At 43.1% G+C, this 25,044-nt stretch overlaps 1 protein-coding gene across 3 annotated transcripts in view; it reads right to left on the reverse strand.

Moving 5' to 3' along the window:
* SLC22A23 (solute carrier family 22 member 23) overlaps positions 1-25,044 on the reverse strand; it is a 120,316-nt gene that overhangs the window by 23,269 nt on the left and 72,003 nt on the right. For all 3 annotated transcript variants that reach the window (XR_006414157.1, XM_044424525.1, XM_044424526.1), the window contains exons 4-5: positions 13,059-13,227; positions 7,977-8,104 (exon numbers count right to left, since the gene is read on the reverse strand). Coding sequence is in view for 2 of the 3 variants with exons in the window: in XM_044424525.1 (XP_044280460.1) it covers positions 7,977-8,104; positions 13,059-13,227 (297 nt within the window). In the remaining variant the exon portion in view is untranslated. The remainder of the gene's footprint in view (positions 1-7,976; positions 8,105-13,058; positions 13,228-25,044) is intronic.

The raw sequence follows: 25,044 nt of genomic DNA on the forward strand, positions 1-25,044 counted from the left end.
CAGTATAGTAGTATTATCTATCACGTGCCATTGGTACTTCCTAAGTGTTTACAATATCTTTTGTGAGAGGCCAACTGGACATTTATCATTCCCCAATTAGGTTCATCAGAAGCCTAGTGACAGACATGCATCATAAAATCCATGCTTAATATGGGTTGCACAGGTATCCATCCCACAGTCAAAGCAACACATTCAGTCAAATTCCAGATGGTGACTGGTGCCAGAGGGCAGTTTAACTATTAAACAGACATGCATATTATTATTGCTATACCACTGTTTGTCTACATTTTGACAGGTCTTGCACTGTGTGTCTTTTTACAATGCCATTTCATAAGTCAATGAGCCACCTTTTAGCTCTCCAGTCTAAATCCACCATTTTCTGGTCCATTATACTGCTGAGGCTAAACTGTGAGTACACATACTTAGGCTAAAATCTACCTTCTATGGGCTGTATCCAGTAGTGTCATTTTACTTGCACAAAACTTCTAATGCTTGCTGAAATTCTATGCTCATTCTTGCAAAGGTGTAAAATCTACTACTTGTACTTTTCTAAATATAAATTAGGACTTCATAAGTTGTTCCTTGTGCTAGTCGTGTCCTCCGTCCCGTCCCCCCCCCCCCACCACCACCGCCGTGTTGCACAAGTGCTGGCAGAACACTTGCATGCTTTCCTTTAGTGTAATTTTGGATACAACTCTATCTGCTGAGTTCCATGTTCTGTAAGTGTTCATTTGGCGCCTCAGGATATACTGGGTGATTGCCGATCCCATTCCAACCTGCGTTCTTGAACTATACTTCAGCACACTTTTGTGAAGATTGCTTTTCTATTAGTATTATTTTCTGCATTTTTCCTTAAGGTAAGGATGCTTTGCCACCTAGGTTCTTGTCCCGAGATAAAAACAAACTGGCACTGTAAATGCCAGCTGGCAATATTTTCCATAGTGCCCCCGTTACTATAAGCACCAGCACCATGCGGGCGCCAAAATGTGTTTCTGCGGATATCAGATGATTGCCATACAACACTTACTGCAGGGAACACTGGCTGACATTGTTTCATTGGAGGTGAAAAAGATCCCAGCAAAGAGTGCAGAAATGCAGCCAGACAGCACCTTGCTCAAAAGGGTGCCTTCTTCACAACTTCTTTATGTTTGCCTTGGAGGAGAGGAGGCACTGGCAGTTTCACCCATAAGGACAGCACTGTTGCAGCCTCAGTGTGTTTCCTCATGCACAGCACCCCTGCTCTGCATCAGAGAGCCAAGCCATATGATCTGCAATCTGACTTGATGCACTGTCAATGGGCTAAACCTCTTCAGGTTACAAATAAGGGATCAACTCTTTGAGTGCTTCCCTGGGTCTTTCAAAATGGCCCTCCACATACAAAGTGGCATGTCCTGGTCTGAGAGACAGTTCCAGGCTAGCACTACCCCTGACACATCTGGGTGCTTTCACATACACACATTTTTATTATATTTCCATTTGCATGTGAAGGAAGCTTACTTTAAATATGGGGAAGTTTTCAAACATTTGCAGGGCTTTCTGCAGCAGGCCAGCTCATTATCCACAAACGAATCAAGCAAGGGGTGCCTTGCTGTATGTACATTACGGCCTGGAGAAAATGTGTTGATATATTACCTCCAGCCTGGCAGTTTCCTACATCCCCCATCTGGAATTCCCTGATAGCAGAGCCATGAGAGTTCCATGACGGGCTGTCCTTTTCCTCACTTGCTGGCAGAGCTGTGGGGAACCACCTGTGGCCTGTGAGAGGGAGCCAACCAAACAGGTAAATGAAGCTTAATGCATTGACAAAGGGAGTACTGGCAGCAGGAGCAAGTAGTGGCATCACTCCTGGTAAGACTTAGTTGCAACCTGCCTGTGATGATTAGAAGGAATGGGCACCGTGCTACTTCGGCCAGCTCCTTACTGGAGAGTTTTTCTTTGTTTGAAGGCTCCAACATTCCATTTCAGTGCATCCAAGCCCCACAAGCCACAGGACATCAATAAATACACTAGATTTGCTCCTTTGCAGTTCTTGAGAGGGTGCACGCTTGGGGGACTTCAGTAACTGAGAATCATGGTTGCCCGCCTCTTCACGTGCATAGCACCACCTCTTCATCTAAATAGCTTCACCCTTGATTCTTGGTTTTGGTGGATAGAATACTTGGCTTTTATATATTCCATGGCTCAGTCAAACATTTGCAAACAAACTGGCCTGGAAGCCACAATGAGTGTGAATTTTAAATTCTGATGCATGTGGACTGAACTCCACGTACTGCTTTGACTGGATCCTGAAAGCTTGCTGGTTATTCAGCTCCTATCCTTTTGCTGTGTTGGAAAAAAATACTGTCCCAACTTCTTCAACTTATCTGCAATGATGAAGTCTAAGAGCTCATTTAAAGTGCATCAACTTACATGTGAAAATATGGGTTGTATTTCTCTAGAATAAAATATGCCTGTCCCTAGTTGGTACCAAGATGGGAAGTCACTTGGGAACACCATAACAGCCACTTTGACTGTTATGGTAAGATACAAATGCAATATACCATGTTTCCCTGAAAATAAGACCTAACCAGAAAATAAGCCCTAGTATGATTTTTCAGGATGCTCATAATATAAGCCCTACCCCAAAAATAAGCCCCAGTTAAGATCGTCAGCCAGAGGGACAGGGAAACACAGCAGTACATCTGTTGTAACACACGATAGATATATTGAATTATACAATAATAATGTTAATATATAATTAAATATAAATAAATATTATTGCCATTAATACTTAAAATAAATGATAATATACATTTTAATTAAGTATTTGTAAATACCGAAGCAGGAGCCTTTGGACAAGAGGTAAATGGCTGTGTGAACAGATGAACATGAGACTTATTGCCAAATGACCAATCAGAGTACAGACACAATGCACGAATAAGGTCAATAAGTCATGTGGTGTAACAGACGTACTTAATGCATGAATGCAAAATGCAAGATGGGTGCAAAAAGAAAAAGTTATTCCATCGAGTACAAGAAAGGAATCAAGGAGGAAATAAGAATCTTATGGCGTTCATAAGAAAAAATAAGACATCACCTGAAAATAAGCCGTAATGTGTCTTTTGGAGCAAAATTAATATAAGACCCAGTCTTATTTTTGGAGAAACACAGTATAGGCAAAACGTGCAAGTGCCCTGTGCATCACACAGTTCTGCCAACAGTCTAATTCAAAGGTAGGAAGCCTTTGGGGCCATGGGAACCTTTGGCAACTTAAGAAACTGTCCTGGGCACCACTGCAAATGGTTGTTCTGGGAGCCCTGGTGAAGGACAAGTGACGTACTGGGTACAGGGTGGAAGTGGAACTGAGACCCAGTATACTGAGCAACTCCTCTGAACCAACCATTTTCAGGACCAACAAAAGTCTATTTCACAACAACTCCAGCTGCTGGTAAGAAAATGTGTGTGTTTTTAAGAAATGGGATAGAGCATTTTGGCGGGCATCAAGAAGGTGTCTGGACACCATGTTGCCTACTCTTGGTCTACACTTGGTTCAGCTATATCTGGAAAATGTACATATAGGCCAATTAACACAATCAGTTTTAGAATGGGTGCTCCCTTGTGCCTTATCACAGACCTGTGAATGACAGTGTAGCTGCAAATAAGCTTTAGCATGCACCAAGATTGTAATGTGATTTGCATGTAGCATTCCATCCTACTTCGTAGCAGCACATAAAGTATCAAGTTGGAAAGGAAGCAGGAGGTAAAGTAATTATATGGTCACCACACCACGGCTAGACTGCCATGCAGAACCCACATCTCATCACACTACAAGGGAAATATGAATTGACTCTGCGTTTGGCAAAATGTGTCAAATGCAGTGTAGGCTGTTTTGTGGAGGAAACGAAAGGGTATGTGATTTCTGCTTTTACAAAGATGGGACTGGATTTATTCTAACTAATAGAAATTTAATGCTTTCCTTGGTCTAGGCCAATGATGTTGAACCTTTTAGAGACCAAGTGCCCGAACTGCAACCCAAAACCCACTTATTTATCTCAAAGTGCCAACACTACAATAAAACCTGAAAACTGAGGTTTTAGTTTAGAAAAAACACCACAAGGCCAGTCCAAGCAAATGTATATATCCTTGGCAGTGCACTGACCAGTCATGCAAAAGCTCAGACGAGACGTGGCAAATGAGTCGCGGCCCGTGACGTCATTGCCTGGTGCCACTACTCCTTTCCAAGCATAGGCATGGCCCTTATGTGCACTGTTATTTGATGCTCGGCTGCTGGGCTGATGCTGGGGCGACTTGGCTCACATGCCGACAGAGAAGGCTCTGCATGCCCACTGTAGCATGTGTGCCATATGTTCGCCATCAATGGTCTAACCCTACCCTGGTACACTCCCCTAACACTAATATAGGAGTGAAATACCATTGAAATGGGCGATTTTGAAAAAGCCTTCCTTGAGTAGCAGAGGGTAACCATTAGTGGGAAATCATCGGGATGGTGGCCAGTGACAAGCGGGGTCCCCCAGGGCTCTGTCCTGGGGCCGATCCTGTTTAATCTTTTCATCAATGACATGGAAGAAGGGGTGAACAGTCTGCTGATCAAATTCGCAGACGATACTAAAACTGGAGCAGTGGCCACAACTGAGAAGGTACTCCAGATCCAAAAGGATCTGGACAGGCTATGGAAGTGGGCAGGAGACAACAGGATGGCGTTCAATGTGGATAAGTGCAAGGTCTTGCACTTGGGGCATAGGAATAAGTGTCATAAGTACAGGTTAGGTGACAAGAGGCTGGAGAGCAGCACTTGTGAAAGGAACCTCGGGGTACTAGTTGACTGCAGGCTAAACATGAGTCAGCAGTGTGATGCGGTGGTCAAGAGGGCAAATGCCACCCTTGGTTGCATAGCCAGAAGTGTGGCTTCTAGATCAAGAGAGGTATTACTACCACTCTATATGACTCTGGTGTGCCCGCAACTGGAGTATTGTGCTCAGTTTTGGGCCCCTCATTACAGAAAGGATATAGCCAGGTTAGAATTAGTGCAGTGTAGGGCGGCCACAAGGTTGGTGGCCGGTTTGCAGGGGATGGGGTATGAGGTGAGACTGAGGGAACTGGGTCTCTTCAGCCTGGAGAAGAGGAGACTCAGAGGGGATATGTTGGCAACATACAGGTATGTGAGGAGATGTCACATGGAGATGTGTAGAGACCTGTTCTCCCCTGCAGAGGAAGGCAGGATGCACTCCAATGGAGCAAAGCTCAGGGAGCCAAGGTTCCATTTAGATGCCAGGAAGTACTTCCTGACAGTTAGGACCCTGAGGGTGTGGAATGAGCTTCCACGAGAGGTCGCTGAGGCCCCATCAGTAAGGGTGTTCAAAGATAGGCTTGACATGCACATGGCGGGCATGTCGTGAGTGGACCTGGCTGGTGCCAGGGGTCAGACTAGATGGCCCGGGAAGACCCTTCTAACTCGCTCTGTTTCTATGTTTCTGCACGTGAGGAGGCAGGGGGGCTCACCCCTTTTCCTGGGGCCTTCCACAGAGAAGGGCCGAAGATAACAGGGCAAGGCTGGGAATCTGTGTGGGGAGAGCAACTCACGAGAAGACAACAGCCAGGAGAGACGTGCAAACACACAGCTGTACGAGATTGCGGACAGAGGCAGGAACAACTGGGTTGGGTGGAGTGGTCCAGGAGAAGGGCGGATAAAGGAGGAAAGAGGGGGTGAGCAAAGGGAACGGAAGAGAGGAGAGAAAGCCGAGACACACATGTGGTTAGAGGAGAGTGGGCAAGGCGGTCACTGGCAGGTGAGCCAGCATAAACGGAGAGCGGAGGCTGGGGAGCTTTCTGGCGGGGCGACACTGTTTGTTGCCATACGACAGGAGAGAAGGGAGCCAGAGCAGGCCAGGCCAAGGCGCTACGGCAAGCGAGCCGGTGAAAGTGTAAAGAGGCAATAAAGACCCAGTGAGTGCACTGTCCTTCTGGTGTTGCTCTTCATGGAATATCAAGGAAGACGCAGCTTTAGCCGACACCCCTCTCCCAACACAGTCGTACTGCACAGCTCAACATTTCTGCCCATTCGAAACACATTCCAACCATCAATATCATGCCAGGACACCTTGTTTTTCTAACCCTAACCCAGTGATGGTGAACCTTTTAGAGACCAAGTGCCCCAACTGCAACCCAAAACCCACTTACTTATCGCAAAGTGCCAACACTACAATAAAACCTGAAAACTGAGGTTTTAGTTTAGAAAAAACACCCCACGGCCAGTCCAAGCAAATGTATATATATCCTTGGCAGTGCACTCACTGGCCATGCAAAATCTTGGATAAGACGCAGCTAATGAGTCCCAGCTTGTCATTGCCTGGCACCACTACTCCTTTCTGAGCATGCACACGGCCCCTGTGTGTGCTGTTATCCGATGCTCAGCTGCTGGGGCAATGCTGGGGTGACTTGGCTCGTGTGTCGACAGAGAGGGCTCTGAGTGCCTGCCATAGGTTCACCACCAGTGGTCTAGGCCATTCTTCAGGGACAACTGAGATGGATTCATGCAATTTGCTACTAAAATGTGACTGTGCAAAAGATTAAAACAATAGCAAATATTCCCTAAACAGTGGCCATCATCTGTGGGCAAACACCTTTCCTCTTCCTCATTCCCAATTTGTACGGTGAAGTGTAACCATTCTCTTTCCAATGTGCACGGTTACCCAATGTGTTCCAGTGATTATTCAGTACACCTTCCTCATATATGGTATTGCACTCCTGCCTCAAAGGGCCTTGGAATGCGGGCTGCATAAAGTGGGGTGCTGGTGATATAGCACAGAGGAAAGAGGGAGCCAGTCAGGCTGAAAGGAAAAAGGGATGGTGCTAGAGAACAGCAGAAGGCAGCAGGAGAGAGGAAGAGGAGAGCTGAAAGGGAAGATCTGGGAAACCAGTAGTGTGGAAGTGAAGAGAAAGGAGATAAAGTTGCCTTTTGCAAGAAGAATAAATTCCCGTAACAGAGACTGGCAACAAAAGACTGGAGAATTTGGACAGGCAAGTTTTGTCAGCCTAACTATACAAAACACTGTGCTTTACACTGAACTGTGGCTTGAAGATATAGTTACTCATATTTGATTTTCACAATAGTGTTATTTACCAAGCATTCCAGATTAACACTGTTAAATATTTGTTTGTCTCTGAAGAGACAGTAATCTGCCCCTCCTCATCCTACTTACAGAAACCTATTCATTAAATTTGTCCAGTACTTGCATCAGGAATTGCAGAAGGAAGTTGCCCAACATTTCATCCCACAGTTTTACTGTGTTCTCCAGTTACGGGATGTTATTTTCCTGATAAATTTCAGCAGGACAGGAAGGAAAATACTGTATTTATGGGACTGCTGAGAATTTTTTAAAAGAACAAAATAAATTGGTGGGTGAGAGAAAGCAAGAAATACAAGACAACATGTGTCCTGTTTCATAACAGTCACTCAACAAAACTTGAAACTTTTAAGATAGTAGTTTAACCTCTCCTGATTTTGTAGATTTCTGGAGAGATTAATTAACTGTAGAGTGTTATAAAGTGGGCAATTTTCAGTCTTGCATGTGTGAAACAATGTGTCTGGCTCGGTTAGGTAAATCAAGTGTTACTTCTGCATTCCAAGGGAGTTCAGTTCCTGAACTGATGACCCATATTCAGAAATGATCCCCTGTCTCCTGGAAACAGAACCTCAGATGGGTTTGCTGCTGTGTGAACATCTCGAAGGCAAATTGTAGTCAAGAATACATTTTCAGTAGAACTTTGAGAATCCAGCCAGAAATTAGAGTGGACTAAATCATCTTCACAAAAGCAAAGCAAGCAACAGAACGCTGGGTTTTGTTTTGTTTTGTTTTTTGGAGGCGGCACTACAGTGACAACTTGAGATCTATTATGCAACAGTTTGTACAGCATCAACCCCGTTTGTACATGGGACTGTCATAGCTTGTGTCACATGCGCAGCTGCAAACACTCACCGGGCATCACTCCTTTGATATCGCATTCTGTGCTTGTCCTGTTCCTGTGAGTTAAGTGAAGTATAAGCTTCTTGGCAGCTTCAAACTGTTGTGTGGCCATAAGCCACCGAAGAGACTCTGGAAAAATACTTCAAAGATGGAGAATGTGTTAGTGGAGACCTCCAAAAGCTGACGCATGTCATATATAAACTACTTTAATTTCTGTTAGTGCCATATCACAGCTGACATGCACATTTTCGAAACAAATCAGGCATACCCTTGGTCATTTAGTATATTTCATTTTAAGTGCAGGAACTAATATTGTTTTCTGGTAACAACTTGGAAACTTGGTAAAAGTTGCAATCACCTGCCAAGCATTGCGAGCGCAATCTGGAAGTGCTTCAGTGCTGTGTACTGACATGAATGGTTCCCTGGGAGCAGCTGGCCCAGTTCCCCCTCCATGGTTTGTGTGCAATCCCTTCCCTCACTAATCCCACTCTTCTCAATTGGGCCAGTCAAAGGTCTTGGTATTTTCTTCTATGCTCCCCCTATGGAAGGAATCCCCACACCGGACATCCAGCAGGGATTCTGTTACATGTCACTTGTCCTCCTACTCTTGCTGAAGAAGCAAGAAAGGGACTCGAAGGTGTTTGCAAGGCCCAGAAAGGTACCCTGTGTCTCAGTACCCTGTCCAAAAGAGTAATTTCTAGAATCCTTTGGAGAAAGCCACAACACTGGTATAATGTCAAATTAAAGATGTAAATGTGCCCAGCAGATATTCCAAAAGTCTGCCCAAAGGTTTCTATGGCTGAAATCTCTATAGTTTGAGAAGTGAATGGAAATTGCAGTGGCGTGGACAGAAGATCCATCCCTATTCACATAATCCTTATGTGTTTGTAGATCAGTGCCACAAGTCTGTATGTGGCCAGTCCTATGGGGCAGGGGAATAGTCTTGGAGATAAAGATATATTAGACTTAAGTCTATATTTAATGCCACTTCCTTGTCCTCCCAGATATTTATTCACTGCCAATCAATCCACATGGACAATGAGGTGAGCAATGTGATTTATCAGCAGTGTTAGGACTGGGCAACATACAACCCAAAAAGAGGGGGGAGAGTGCTGAATTTGCATAAATAGTGGGAGGAATGGAACAAAGGGAGAGAGATGGAGGAAAGACAGGAGAAAGAGAAACTTCCAGAGCAATTTCTTTAAGAAATGTAATGTCCTTTGAATATGTAGCTATGCATGATAACTGGTCACTGCACTTCAGAAAATTGCAAGCTTGAACTAACCTAAAATTATCTTGATTTTGTTGTTATTTCTTTCCATGGGAACAGACATTTGTTTCCTGACAAGCTTAACATACAAGACAGATACTCACATCTTTCTCGGCAGAACTTAATAGTTTACACCAGGAACAAAAAAGCACTGACGGGGGCCAGGGAAGGGGGCTGAAGGGGGAAGGAATGGCTTGCTGTGTGTGCGTGTAAGCTGCAATAGACATACTAACAGAAACTTTTTGTTTAAAAACAGGCATTTTTTACATTTCCCCCTTTAAAAAAAGATTTTGAAAGGCAAAATAAAATGGACTGGCTGCTCTTTCAGACAAAATTTGTTAGAAACAGATTCACTTCATGTATGTATGCAATGGTCCTAATTCTCCAGCCGAAGCAAAGAAGCAACAGTTGTACCCACTTATAAAATCTGCCAGGTACAAGTACTGAATGACTACAATATCTACACCAGTGATTTGGGTTTTTTCTTATTGTTGCTCTTTTTAAACTAGTCTGATTGTTATAAATCTTGGAAACTGCAGTTGGTCTAACTGCTGAGAGTCACAGGCTCTTCAAGCAGAACTACCCATCTCTCAGTGGTAATGTTTCCTTAGGAGATAATTATTCACGATCACCATCATCATTACACTGCATTTATATCTCCTGTTGTGAGGAGTCCAAGGTGGCTTAAATAGCTCCCATTTTGTCCTCACAGCAACAGAAGGCTGCGCAGAGAGTCTGTGACTGGCCCAAGTCACTCAGTCAGCTTCATGACTGATTGGGGACTAGAACCAGATCTTCTGGGTCCCCATTCCAGTACGCAAACCACTACACTACACAGGCTCACTGTGAAAGACTATTGGGATCATCATGTTAGATCAGGTGGTTCTTCTGAAATTTATGCCAATTTGCTATTTTATGATTTGAGTTAAAGAAAGGAAAAAACTGTGCTTACCATTCAGGCAGATTACCAGAATACCCTAAGGGCCAAAGTAGATGTTATCTTGGTAAATACAGGTAAGCAACCTTACTTAACCCTCCAACTAGCATTCTTTGAGTGGTCATCTGTGCATTCACACACATAGGCTCTGCATCTGTGCAGGGCCTGTTGTCGGGAAGTTTTTCCTAGCAAAACTTGTTTTGGCAGAAGCCCCTCCCCTCACTCACTCTGGTGCATCTAGGAGGTGCTCCTGCCATTTTCCCCCAGTTCTCACAAGTCCAACATTGTGGCCTCGGAACTGCGGAGGAAGGCCAGTAAATGGCCACCCCATGCCATCCTGATATGGAACTGAAGGAAAAAAACTACAGAGCCAAAGCTGTTAACACCAGCATGGGGTCAGTGGGCGGGGTTGTGTGAATGCACAGATGACCACTTGAAGAATGTCAGTTACACGTAAGCAACCTTACTTTCGTCTTTGTGGTCTCTGTGTATCACACAAATGGGTGGCTAGTGAGCTTATCTCAAAATGAAGGTGGGCAGGTGTCACCAGTGGAGGACTGTGGACCATTGGCTGAAAGAGTAATCTTGCCTGGTGTGGACATCAAGCCAGTAGGTCAATGGGGTGGACCACATTGCTGCTCTGTGGAGATCATGCAGCAGGATGCTAGCATGCAGTGCTGAAGACATTACCATCACTCTGGTAGTAAGCATCCTGGGTTGCTCAGGGAGGCTCAGTCCAGACACTGGTAGGCCAGTTAGATGGTCTTGACAATCCAGTGCATAAATCATTGAGGGCTGATCAACTCACCTCTGGACCATCCGCCATATGAAGCAAAGAATCTCTGGAACTGGCAGAAGGACTGATAGAATGTCAATGCCCTGCACATGTCCAGGGTATGCAGGGACAACTCTATTGGGTTGGACAGTGCTGGGAAGAATGCTAGCAAAACAATGTCCTGGTTCAAGTGGAAGTGTGACATGACCTTTGGGAGGAACATCTGGTTGAGCCACAGAACCACCATGTCTCTATGAAAAGTGAGGAATGATGAATTGATGTGCTAAGAGCAAAGTTCACTTGCCTGCCTGGCTGAAGGGACTGCCACCAGAAATGCAACCCTCCATGAAAGGAGGCATAAGTCCACAATGGTCAAGAGCTCAAAAGTGGACTTTGTTAAGAGCCTGTAGGACCACCTGCAAACTCTGTCCTGGCATGAAGGAATGAGGGTGTGGGACCAGGTCATGCAGAACTCTCAGAGATCAACAGGACAATGGATGTCAGAACACTAAGAAGTCATCAACTGTCCCATGGAATGACAAGATCACCACCAGATATACTTCAATGGAGGATGGTTTCAGGCCTCTGGAGTACAGTGTGTGAAGGAAGCTGAGGATCTGATGGATGGATGCCCAAACAAGAGGCGAAGGCTTCCTCTTGGGCAAAGTCTGCAAAAGTTTCATTTTGCTGTGTAGGAATGCCTCATGTTTGGTTGGTTGCAGGGGCACATATAAGATCATGGGAAGGAAGGTGCCTCCTGATTTAAGGTGCCTCCCGATTTACGGGCCAATGCACTTTGCCATAAAATTGATGGTGTTGATGACTGGGCATAAGATCATTCCTCAGTCCTGGGAGAGGATGTCTGGTCTTGATGGGAGCTGGATGAAGTTGTGTTTGGGCAGGTAGAGGAGATGGGTGAACTATGGGAGAGGGGAGAAGCTGCCAGTGAGGTGGACGGGTGATCCGGTGGCACCACCATAGCCGAGTTGATGGTCTGAGGAGTACGGCTTCAGAGTTCAGCTCTGAGTTGACCTACTTTATTTTTTCAGGTCTGCTACATGAATGCCTGGCAGTGTGGGCTGAAATCCAAATGGTGGTCCTCTCCAAGATGGAAGAGGCACAAGTGCCTGTCTGCAGAAGGCAAGTGACTGCCATGGTGGATGCACTTCCTGAACAGCACTTTGAGTGCCATCGGCGAAGACAGAAAAATAGAGAAAAATGGCAAAGAGGAATCCAAAAAAGAGACGCTGGGAGAGGGGGAGTTAGATTTTTTTTAATTTAGAAAAGGTTTTTTGGAATAAAGCACAGTTTTTGAAAATAAGGATTGAGAATGAAGCAATGAGTGCAACAAGAAGAGAAAGAGATCAATAGAAGATTGGAGACAGATTGAAGAAGAGAACAATACTAATGCTGGAAGTCGCAGAGAAGACCCAAGGCACCCAAACGGCAGTCAGAGAGAGTTGGGGAAAATGGCAGAAAGCCCTCCCAGATAAACGAGGTAGGGGGAGGGAAGGGGCTCCTGCAGAATGAGTTTAGCTGGAAAATCTTCCCGACAACAGGTGCACAGCCCATATGTGTGATGCCCAGAGACAACGGAGCAGAACAGTCCTTCTTTGCTGAGAAAAAGGGAAATGTGGAGGCACTTATACAGGAGGGTGGGGTTCTTGTGTTCAGTGCTTGCTGAATCCCATGCCCTACCTCCCATCCCATTGTGTTGTAAGCCGCCCCGAGGTTTCGGCAAGGGGCGGCATAGAAATGTTATAATAATAATAATAATAATAATAATAATAATAATAATCCTACTTTGCAGCCTGCCTGGGAACAAAAGCCAATTAATTAGAAAGAACATGGCTCTCTGCTGGAGGAAACGGGCAGAATAGAAGCATTAAGCACCCTTTTATTATTTATTTATTTATTTAGAGTTTTTGTATGCCGTCCCATTGCTTAACACCTCCACTTATCCACTGTTCCCCCCATGCAAATACTCCAACCCACACATTCATGCTGCAAAGTAAGAATAGGAACCCCACAGTTCCCTTTCAACACCTGGGCTCCAAATGTCCAGGCTTATTAATAAATACTGTTTAAAAATTAGGAACTGTAGATACTTACAACCAATACAGTAGCATCATCAGGAAAGGACAGATGATGACAGCCTGAAGAATTTGCCACTCCCTGCAGAGTACAGCCAAACCTGGCATGAGGAACTGCCCTGCCATTGCCACAAAGCTCGCCACCATTGTGATCATGAAGCGGTGGTCAGGAGGACAGAGCTCTATCCCTGAAAAGTTAAAAAGAGAGGAACATGAAATAAATAACGATGGGAACAAAACAGATTAAATGGTATTCCTTTATTTACTTGCAAGTGGTTGTAAAATTATAAATTCAGACATCCAATGGGTATCGAGTAGGATATCTATCACACAGCAAAAGTACACTCTTCAGAGAGCTTTTCCACTCTTCCCTCTACTCACTTGTGTATAGTGTGACAAGCAAGTGAAGGATACAACTGTAAGGGGTTTACTGTCAAGTCTGCAGGTCAGGAAGTTGGCCCAAGGCCAGCTTCAACATACCTGGCTTGAAGGTCTTAGTGCCAGTCTTAGAAGAGCTTTATTTCCACCAATGGGTGGAAACGTGCACAACACACGGGAAACTACAAAACAATTGGTGGTTGGGGGAAAGAGTGAGAGGATTCTGCATCCTTGCCATAGGCTATAACAAGGAACACTAGGCAGAAATATTCACAAAGCAGCACTTTCAAGTGACACAGCAAACAATGCAACATCAGCAAAGATACTAGAAAAGAAAATGTACAGTCACACTGCCAGTCAGTATAGTCAATACAAAGCTGGGTAAGCCAATGGACTGACTTAGTATAAGGTGAATTTCTCTACTCTGTGTTCATACATGGCAATCTACCATATGGATTTCGAAATGAGAATGATGTAGTTTACCATCACAAAAGCAAACAGAAGTAAGAAATAAACAGAAAGCAAAGAGAAGTCAGATGAAAACAACTCCATTTTCCATTTTGAGGACTACCACAACACTCAAGAGAACTTGGTTTTTGTTCCCTACATTCCAAGGCAGACTTTTTTCTTATATGTTTAGTAACTGTTGTCTTTTCCATTAATTTAGCAGAGACATACATATGAACACTGTTGTGGTATACTGGTTCCTGTGTTGAACTGGGATTCAGGACATCCAAGTTCTAGTCTCTGCTCAGCCATGAAACTCATGAAGCTCTGGGTCAGTTCCTGATGGTCTAATCAACACAATGGAAAGTGGGAACCATTTGAGACACCTTAAGCTCCTTGCAAGAGTAAGAAAAGAGAGATATAGATATAATAAGTAACAAATTCACTTTTATGTGGGAAATTAAGTAGAGCCCTTTAGCCCAGACTGTTTAACTTCAAATAAGCAATCTTCTTCCTCAAACTGTACATAGAAAACAGCATATTTCCATGTGAAAGGCTTAAGAACAGGCAGAAGAGCAGACCAGAGATCCTACTCCTGGTGAACTTTCATGAAAATAGAATTGCAAGCAAGTAACATTACACTTGAGGGTAATCTAACTGAAAGCCTCTTGGAAATAAGCATTCTCAACATTTAGAACTAAGCATTCAGAATAAGCATTCTATACAAGCGCATACATTTTATTTATTTATTAGTTTATAAAATCTGTATGCCATCCAATTACTAATGTCTCTGGATGGCTAACAGCATAAATAAATTGATGACCCACTCTGACTGCAAATTAATAAAATACAATAATAAAATTCAATATTAAAACATATTAAAATATTGATTAAATAAAAAGGTCTTAACCTGGCGCCAAAAAACATATAATGATGGTGCCAGGTGGGGCGCCACCCCAGAGAAGGCGCTCCTCTAGGTACTCTGTCTCCTAACATCTTTCACAGAGGGTTCCCGGAGGAGGGCTTCTGTTGCCCATCTCAGGGTGCGGGAGGGCAAATAGGGGAAAAGGCGTTCCTTTAGGCATCCTGGTCCCAAGCCGTTATAAAGAAACAGGTGTTTCTCCTTTCCTAATATTCAAACCAGAAAGTCATTACAGAGACAGCAGACTCAGAGCAAACAGACCTCATAGGACATTTCAGGGAAAATACAGCAAATTGCACAAGAATACGTAACTGCCTTACTTTCTGACTGTTTCAATTGCATGATTGCAACCAGGTTTTAGAGATTTCTTAAACAGTTACTATAATTTCATCAGCTGAATGATGGAAATCCAGCCATTCACCATGAATCTGGAGGGCTGGCTGCATAGTGGTCGCTGCTATCCACGGTTTCAGGCATCTACGGGGAGGGGGGCGGGGGTTGGAACCTAACCCCTGTGGATATGAGGTCTTACTGTAGACCCATTATAATTAACAGAAATTAAGCCATGATTAACCAAAAACCTGTTTATTTTGGTGGATCTATTCTAAGTATGACTAAGTCTGGCTTCAGCCCAAAATTTAGTTTAAATAGTTTATCTATAGGTCAAAAGGAAATTATGGAACAGAAAAAGACTTCAGACTTATTTATAGCAAGCTTAGGCAGATTTAAAAAAATATACTGGCTCTGGGAGGTGAATGTGAGCTAATTATTATACAAAGTCCCCCAGATCAGCACAGGTATTAGTTCTTTACTAGTTCTAAAGTTTCATTTCCAGCCACTTTTTCATTCTTACAACTAATACTTGTTATTTTTAGCAGCAAGCTACCAACTCCACCCCCATGTCAAATAAGTTATCAAAGATACCTACATCAGACATGTCTGGGGCTGGTTTATTCTAAGATGAAATAATTTTCAAGCTATCAAGCACATATTTTGCACACCTCAAAGGCATTACCATTCCTATATATGTGTATATATCTATAAGAGGTTCTGAATACGGATTATAAACGGGAGCTTTGCAATTTTGTACTGAAAAGTCAGTTCTCTGAATTTTTTCATCTTGAATAGTTAATGCAAATGAAATGTAAAACTCTTCGACACAGCTGAAAACTTCGGGCCCCATCAATTTATTCACTGTTGAATTCAGTTCTTTCTACATTCTGTTGAGTGGCTGATTGCTTCCTCTGCCCTGATCTCCTACCAGCTTTGATTCATCTCACACCATGCTATTCCTATTTCCCATAGTGTGTAGTTGTTAGTCCCGAAGTAGTGTCTGACCCATCGCGACCCCATGGACAACATTCCTCCAGGACTTCCTGTCTTCCACCATCCCCTGGAGTCCACTTAAGCTCATACCAAGTGCTTCAAGTGACTCCATCTAGCCACCTCATTCTTTGCCGTCCCCTTCTTCTTTTGCCATCTATTGTTCCCAGCATTAGGCTCTTCTCCAGGGAGTCCTTCCTTCTCATTAGGTGGCCAAAGTATTTGAGTTTCATCTTCAGTATCTGGCCTTCTAAAGAGCAGTCAGGGACTGACCGGTTTGATCGCCTTGCGGTCCGAGGGACCCGCAGGAGTCTCCTCCAGCACCACAATTCAAAGGCCTCAATTCTTCGGTGCTCAGCCTTCCTTATGGTCCAGCTTTCACAGCCATACACTGCAACTGGGAAAACCATAGCCTTGACTAGACGCACTTTTGTTGGCAGAGTGATGTATCTGCTTTTTAGTATGCTGTCTAGATTTGCCACAGCTTTCCTCTCCAGGAGCAAGCGTCTTTTAATTTCTTGGTTGCAGTTCCGATCTGCGGTGATCTTGGAGCCCAGGAAAATAAAATCTGTCACTACCTCCATTTCTTCCCCATCTATTTGCCAGGAAGTGAGAGGACCGGATGCCATGATCTTAGTTTTCTTAATGTTGGGTTTCAAGCCAGCTTTTGCACTCTTCTCCTTCACCCGCATCAAGAGGCTCTTTAGTTCCTCTTCACTTTCTGCCATGAGCGTGGTATCATCTGCTTATCTGAGGTTGTTGATATTTCTCCCAGCAATCATAATTCCAACTGCTGATTCATCTAGGCCCGCCTTTCTCATGATGTGCTCTGCATGTAAGTTAAATAGGCAGGGTGACAGTATACAGCCTTGCCAAACTCCTTTCTCAATTTTGAACCAATCAGTGGTTCTGTGTCCAGTTCTCACTGTTGCTTCCTGACCCACATATAGGTTTCTCAAGAGACAAATAAGATGGTCTGGTACTCCCATCTCTTTAAGAACTTGTCACAATTGGTTGTGATCCACACAATCAAAGGCTTTAGCATAGTCAATGAAGCAGAAGTAGATGTTTTTCTGGAACTCCCTAGCTTTCTCCATGATCCAGCGTATGTTGGCAATTTGATAGTGTATAGTCCCCCAAAATTAGAGAGAGTGGAACTATCTGTGGGGCAGACATGCAGCTCCACTAATCAACAGAACAAGCAGAAGTACCTCCAAAAGTAGCAGGCTGGCTTACCATATTTTGGGGTAAGTGAATTAAATATACATTGCCAACTAAAAAGTAGGGATGGTAGAGTCCTATCAAGTTCAAAATCCCCTCTTTGAGACTCTGCAGATTATGCTTCCAAGATCTTTCTATTCTATACTCATGTTCTTTTTTCTGCCTTATGATGTGGCATAGGGGTGGGGTTCTTCTAGAATATAATTTTTATCATGCAACCATCACAACAAAAGCTCTGTCTGGAAATACCCTAACATTCAGAGAGAAGATAGGAAGGAATGAGAATAAATAGGCCTCAAATGGCTGGGAACAGTGTTTCACTTCCAGGAGACTGTCTGGCTCTACTGATCTGCTCTTATGACAATTTAAATACTGATTACTTCAAGTTGGGTGCAGACCCAGGGCACAGTTATACACATGCTCAGGGTTAGGTTCTGTAACTTCCATCATGCCATCAACCATCCATGCTGGGAGTTGTAAGGTTTTTCTCTGTTTCAACATGCGCAGGATTGCTGCTTTGGTTATATTTAGAGTAAACCCACTGGAGTCAAATGGTTCAATGGTATGACTAAATCTCGACTCAACCCATATTCTACATCAGGGGTGGGCAATTAATTTTCCTGTGGGGCTACATGAGAAACTTTGACAGTTGTTAAGGGCCGGACCAATACACTTACAGTTCTACTCAATATATATCTCTATAAAAACAGTAAATGAAACATTACAATGATACAATGAAAATGTGGAGCACAGAACAACACTATGTAATGAATATTCACAAAAACATTAACATTAACATTACATGAAAAGCAAGAAATCCAATTCAATTTAGCAGATCCTTCAAAATAAAAGCAGTGCAGTTGTATTGCTTGCATCTATATTACGACAATATATATTTGCATTGACTTTTAATTTGCCAGTGACCTCATGTGGGCCAGTCAGGGTCAGCCATCGGGCCGGATGTGGCCCGCGGGCCGTGCAATGCCCAGGTCTGTTCTACATGATCAGAACATGGATTTCTCAGTGGGTTATAAACTAAAGCAACACAGTTTAAACACAACATATTCACAACTAGCTAAAAGTAAAAGGCTAAAACAAAATTGCATCAGTTAATACACCAACACAAAAACTTTCTTTAAAAGAAAAGTAACATCTTGGCAGCCATCCCAAAATTCACATGGGAGTCCACCAGGCAAACCTCCCTAAGGAGAGAATTACAATTACCAAGAGAGAATGCTGGAAATTACACCAGACAGCTACTTAGCAAGAGAAGAGGATGTTATTCTAAAAAAAGACTTTTCAGGGGGAACAGGGGTATAATCACAGCGTTTGTGTGGCCTCTTGCCACATCCTCCCAACTGTTGTCTCAGGTGGATCTCACACACCTCCTGTCTGTTGCTATATCACTTTCACCATCACCTCGTTATATATTGTGTCCCTATTTTAAAGAATGAAGGAGCTTGCAACAGATCTGAATGTACTTAGAGCATATGCAGTTTGGAAACATTCAGCACAATTTACTCTTTCATAGCAACTGGAAAGTTAAGGGAAGTGGAGCTGAAGGTAAGTAGAACATGGTCATTCTATGCACCCATGTCTGTGCATATGCATTTACATTGGTGAATATGGCACACAGGGCTTGTTCCAAGGTTAGAAATGGTTGGGCACTTGCTGAGGGCTTACATCCTAGCAGGGAGCCAAGGGCAAGACTCCCCTGGACTTGTTCCTTCTCTTCAGCATTCCAACCTGGATATTCACCTGCCTGACAGTAGAAGTGGTGACAAGGAGCAGGAGACACCACTGCCCACTTGTTCACAGGCTCTCTCTCTGTCAAGTAAACAAACAAGTGATAGCAATGATGGAAAAGAGGACAAAGAGGTATAGTATCTGGTGGTAACAGCAGTGAGAAGGTAGACTCATTGAGGATGGGGATTCACTGAGGGTTCCAAGAGCCTGGAAAAATCTGGAGCTGGTACTGACACATCAATCACCTACTCAAAAATGTAATTTTTTTAAGGCCAGAGGAAAGTATTCAAATTCAAAGGGCTCTACTGCGCACAAGTCGACATAAAACATGTAAATTACATGATGTGGTGATTTTGTGTTCAGGATCATTGTAGTGAAATAAGGGTCATCTTACTGCAACCAAAGTATCATAGAATAGTAGAGCTGGAAGGCTCCAGGAGGCCCAGGTCCAAACCTGTGCTCAGTGCAGGACTCCAAGTTAAACCATCCCTCTCAGTACTGGGGGTGGGTTCACACAACATGAGAAGCCATGGTGAATCTTTCTGATATGGGTCTGTTGTGTTGCCTAACCCATTTCCAGAATTCCTGCAGGGTAGGATTAGCTCTCTGAAACCACAGAGTATCAACTGCCTGTTCTAAGCTTGCCATGCCCTACCAGGGCTCCGCTGGTCATCTGGAACCAGGACTGCCATTTTACCATAGAGCCTCTTGGCAAGAACAGCCACGGAACTGGCCACTTCTAGCCTTTGATCCCTACTGCCCTCATTTGCTCAGCAACAGACACATTATTGCTCACTTTGGCCAAGTGGTTTGTCTGTCTCCCTGTTTACTTTTGAAAATGGAGACAGAGTGAAAATACATAGAGGGAGAAGTGGGAAATCATAGTGAATACGTTAATTTTCACTTAACAGGAATATGTGTGGGGACTGCAGTGGCTGGTAAGGGCTGTAGATATGCAGGTACACTTGAGAGGGGGAAGGAGGAACCTGTCTCAGGACTGCAACAGACCAATCAGGAGGAGGATGCTAGTGTTCACAGGCAAGAATATTATTCATTTAATAGATTTCTATCCCACCGTTTTCTTTTTTAAAAAACTCAAAAATGGTGTACATCTTTCTCCTCCTGCTACTCTCACTCTTCCCCACAACTATAACCCTTTCAGGTAGGTTGGGCTGAGAATCTGTGACTGGTCCAAAGTCATCCAGTTGGCTCCATGGAGGAGTGGGGTCTAGAACCATGATCCCAGATCTGCATTCTTAACCACTATACTACACTGGCTCTCAGGATAGAAAAAAGATGGGGATTTTGCTCATGGGGTCTCCCAGGATGCATTGCATTGCTGGAAGGACAGAGTGGAAAAACAGACACTGCTGCCTGGGTGACCATGTAATCTTGTGATTGGTAAGTTCAGGCAGAAATCTGTGCGCTATGGAAACAGCACGGGGATGTTTGCCATGTTATGTTAACCCAGCCTGGGAAGTGTGGTTGTTCTTTCTCTTCACACCCTCAAAATTACTCCCTCTTCTCACAGGTCGCTATTTGCATGGAAAAATGTCAGTGAGATTCATGCAGGGGGTCATCCTGTGTGAGCCACCCCTTAGGGAAGTAAGAGGGATGACTGTTAGGAGGGGGGCCTTTTCTGCTGATGCTCCCCACATTTGGGATGCTCTCCCTAAGGAGGTTTGCCTGGTGCCTTCTTTATTCTCTTTGTGGCACCAGGCAAAGACCTACCTTTTTAAAACATATTTTAGTATCTGATGCCACCAAACCTCTATTTGTATTTTAAATGATGAAATTTATTTATTGGGTTTTTATATTCATTAGGGGTAGTTGCTGCTTTAGTTTTATCATGGTTTTAATTGTCTGACTGTGAGCTGCCTAGTGATGCTATGGTGCAGTAGGCATATAAATGAAACAAACAAACAAACAATGTCGATACAGGTAACTTAAGGGTACAAAACCCTGAGCTGAAACCCTGATTTTGAAACCTAGGAAGGGTACTTCTCTGAAAACAAAATGGAATATATATCTATGTATACTTTTTTTCATTTAGGCATGCTCAACTGGTAGTCCAAACTGGTAGTCTTTTCTTCAGTAAATTATATATCATCAGAAATAAATGTGACAGTATCACTTAATAGCAGTATTAGAAATAGGATCCTTTAATACTGATGAATAAAAAGCTTTAAAAAGCATTCAGTTCCATATGATGTGTCCTGAAAATAAAATCAAAAGTGTTATCTGAGGACCCGATTATGTGGCCTGGAGTTCCAACAAAGAACACCTGGATGAGATATGTGGCTTCTATGGTGTCACTGCTTCACATAGCAATGCATTATGCCCGATATGCTCCAGTACTCAAGCTGCCTAGATGAATGAACACACATGGCTCAAAAGGAGTTCACATTTGGCCACCTCTGAGGTACAAGAGTATCCTGAGAATATCTTTGGACGTGTCAGAACAGGTGTGTCCTAAAAAACTTGAACTCTGGTATTCTGACAGCATAAATATTGCTTGTTGTCTTCTTTGTGCATTCACCTTTGTCTGGTATGGTCAGCTTGTGTCAATACAAATAGCTGTTGGATGGAGACAAAAAATGCTGCAGCAATGTGGGTTCATACTGAAGCATTTGCACACTGTAGCTTAATGTCTCTTGACCACATAAATCACTGGCTTGGGAAGATATATAAAGATGTCAAATTGCAGAGAAATGTCAAGGCTAAGCTATTGGCAGCTATCAGAGTGGAGTCAGATGCTGGGAACAAAGAGTTGGGAGTTATGCCAAGGGCTTCATGCAGAAAGATCAACCCAGGAGTTGATCTGAGAAATACATCAGAGCCAGCAAGAAGCCTGGATATTGGTCAGGCAGAGTCCCAGCTCAAAGAAGAAGCTTTTAATAGTCTTTCCTGTCCAGGAGGGTACAATTGTCAGTTTGGATGGTTAGGGCAGGGATTAGGCTGGCTTCTTTAAAAAAGAAAGAAAAAAGAAAGAAAAGCCACACTTCTGAGATGTGGAAAAGATTCTGACTCCAGTGAGGAGGAAGGATTAGAATCTGCCATGACCCTAGACATAAGGTTGGTGGTAGCTGAGAGTCAGTCAGATGCAGACATCACAGGGCAGCAAAGAGAACAAACAAATGAGAAAGCAGGCAGATCATTCATCGCTAATCCCAGGATCCACCATTAGCTAAAGAAGTTAGACAAACAGAGAAGTGCCAGGCAGACCTCCTCTGGGGCAAGAGGTAGGTGTGAGTAATCTGGGTTTGGAAGGGAGCAGGGACAACTTCATATTAGTGCATTACACTTCCTTTACAGCTAGTATTCTAACTATGCTTGCGTATTTTGACAACTTCTGTCATACGCTTAATCCAGTTGGATTGGCTTGCATTAGTTTAATAAAGCTTTTAGTTTGAAGAACATTTCTCAGTCTGCTTGGAAGAAGCTAAAGAATTATGGCCTGGGCGATTGGGATTAGTCCAGGATCCAAGGATATTTCTCCAAATGGAGTAGCTTGCATAGAAAGTTAAAGGTAGGTAGCTAATAGTCCAGAAGCAATGGCCACAGAAGCTCTGTTGTGACGGAGCAGTGGGCCAGGCTCTGGGGTTTGTGTATAGATTTGATAGAAAGCCCACTAAGAATAACAAATTTATTATATTTTTTAATTATATTCATCACCCACTTTTCCCACAAAACCCCATGGTGACTTATGTAATTTCCTACCTTCTCCCTCTTTTATCCTCACAGCAACCATGTGAGGTAGATTTTTGTTGGGGGTCTGCAGCTTTCCATCAAATTAATTTAAATTTGATTAATTCAAATTAGTTACACTGCAACGAAATAGTGATTGTGATAACTGTATTCAAGCAATCACATTTTGGCTTAAAGTTGTGATATGAATGAGATTTTACTCATAAATAGAACCCTTTCACACTTCCCTTTGAACAAGCCATGATTAAATCAGGAAATATCTAGTTAACTATAATTTCTTGATTCATCCAGCTTTCAAACCATCCAGGATAAAACAGACTTTAGACCATGGTCTTCTGTTTAAGCTGCTGTTTTAGCCTTATGAAATTATATTGTGATATTAATATTTAATGTTTTATTACTCTGTTATAGGCTTTGAGGACCTTTGATAGAAAAGGAACCTGCACATTTATAAAATATTTATTATATATAATATTTATTATATATAAATATTTATTAAGTGATTATCAAAACCATTTGAAATATTCATATTCAATGGGGTTTGGGTTTGTCTCCTACATTATCCTCTTTCATGCACAAACACAGGCAGCCAATACCAAATATTACAATTTAAAAATAACAACACTCAAATAATGAAACTAAACTGAACTACATACAAACATGAACTGCCACAATCCAACTTCATAATCCCAGAGGCTTACACATGACAGCTTTGCTTATTTTGAAATACAGGCCTAACCACTCAAAAATTCCACCTGTCTAATGAAGACACATATCAGAGAAATGCCATACTTAATTCAAACAGTGCTAAGATCTTGCTTACCCAGGCTCTGGTTGAGAAAACTAGATGCTTTGCAATGATTAAAGGTGTGCAGATGAGCAACCTCCTTGGTAAACCATGGTTTGCTTGCATTTACCTAAGTGGTTACTCCAAATCATTTGCTACTTAGTTTACTCCAGTCTCAAATTTGTTTATGTCTTTAAAGTCTTGACAGGAAGACAACGGAAAGCTTATTAGGGGCCCTTCTTGGCTTGGCTTTGCCCACACCCAACTAGACATGGAAAGAGCAGCAGTCATTTCCTTGGAGATGCACAAGAGGTTTAAGCAAAGCCATGTATAGGACTGAATCCAGACCTGCTTCTCCCAAGCAGGAGTTCTCTTTCTATATGCAAAGGGAACTAAGATTAGGGGAGGTTCCCCACTTGAGAGAAGAAGGTGGGATGGGGATTCCTTCTAGTTTCCTCTCTCCTGCTATAGCCTTCCAGTGCTAACAATAACCACAAACAGTTTAGAAAGTTGATACTGGGGAGTTGCAAAGGGAAGGTCAGATTGGAGAAAATCATAACTCTTCCCTTGTCCTCCAGCACCTCCAGCACTAGAGGGCTAACTGGCTTTACTGAGAAACTTGGTCCATAGCTATGAACGTGCAAGAATGATTTCCAAGATGAGGCATGAGCTGCAGGGGAGAACAAGTTTCTTTTCAGCCCTCCCAACAAGGTTTGTGCACTAAATGTATGTCTGGATCCCACCCACAATGACTCACACTGCTCGCTGTAGATCATGATACAAAGAGCAGGCAGGGACGCTTGTTTTTTGCCTGTTGTTTTGTTTGCACTGTCCCACTGTCAAGGTCACAAGCACCACCCTGTTTAAACTGAGAACTTGCTCACTGATCTGCTGCAGAAATATGCAGCCAGAGGCCAGAGCTGGATGCAGTCTAGGGCACACTGCACATTCAGTGGAGGGCCAGTCAGAGATCCAACAGGCCTCTTTTGTGTTCTGTGTGTCCTCAAAAAGAACCAGAATCCTTTGCAGAATCCTTTGCAAAGCAAAGGAAATGAAAATGGTTCTATAACAACAGATTTTTAAAAACTGCTTTAAATCAAGGTTTGCTATTAGAAAAAGGTACCCGAAGACAGTCAATTTTACTTCATTATCAACCTAAGTACAGTTGGCTTTATTAAGAAACTAGGTCCCTACTAATTAATATGCAAGAATGGTCTCCTATCTGAGGCATGGGCTATAGGGAAGAGCAAGTTTCTGTTGAGCCTTTCCAGAAAGGGTTGTGTACACATGTGTGCACCTAGTTTTGAACTGTCTAATGGACATTAAATGGATTTTCTGTTGCTTCCACTGTGGTAATAGCCAGGGAATCAGTGAGTATACTATTATTACAAAAACTGCTATGTTTATGTCACCTAATATATTAAAATCCTTAAGTGGTTTGCATTAAAATACAATGTAACAGTAGAAAGAGCA

The sequence above is a fragment of the Varanus komodoensis genome, unplaced genomic scaffold (genome assembly GCF_004798865.1).
Source record: "Varanus komodoensis strain SLA01 unplaced genomic scaffold, ASM479886v1 scaffold14_3, whole genome shotgun sequence".
NCBI lineage: Eukaryota > Metazoa > Chordata > Lepidosauria > Squamata > Varanidae > Varanus > Varanus komodoensis.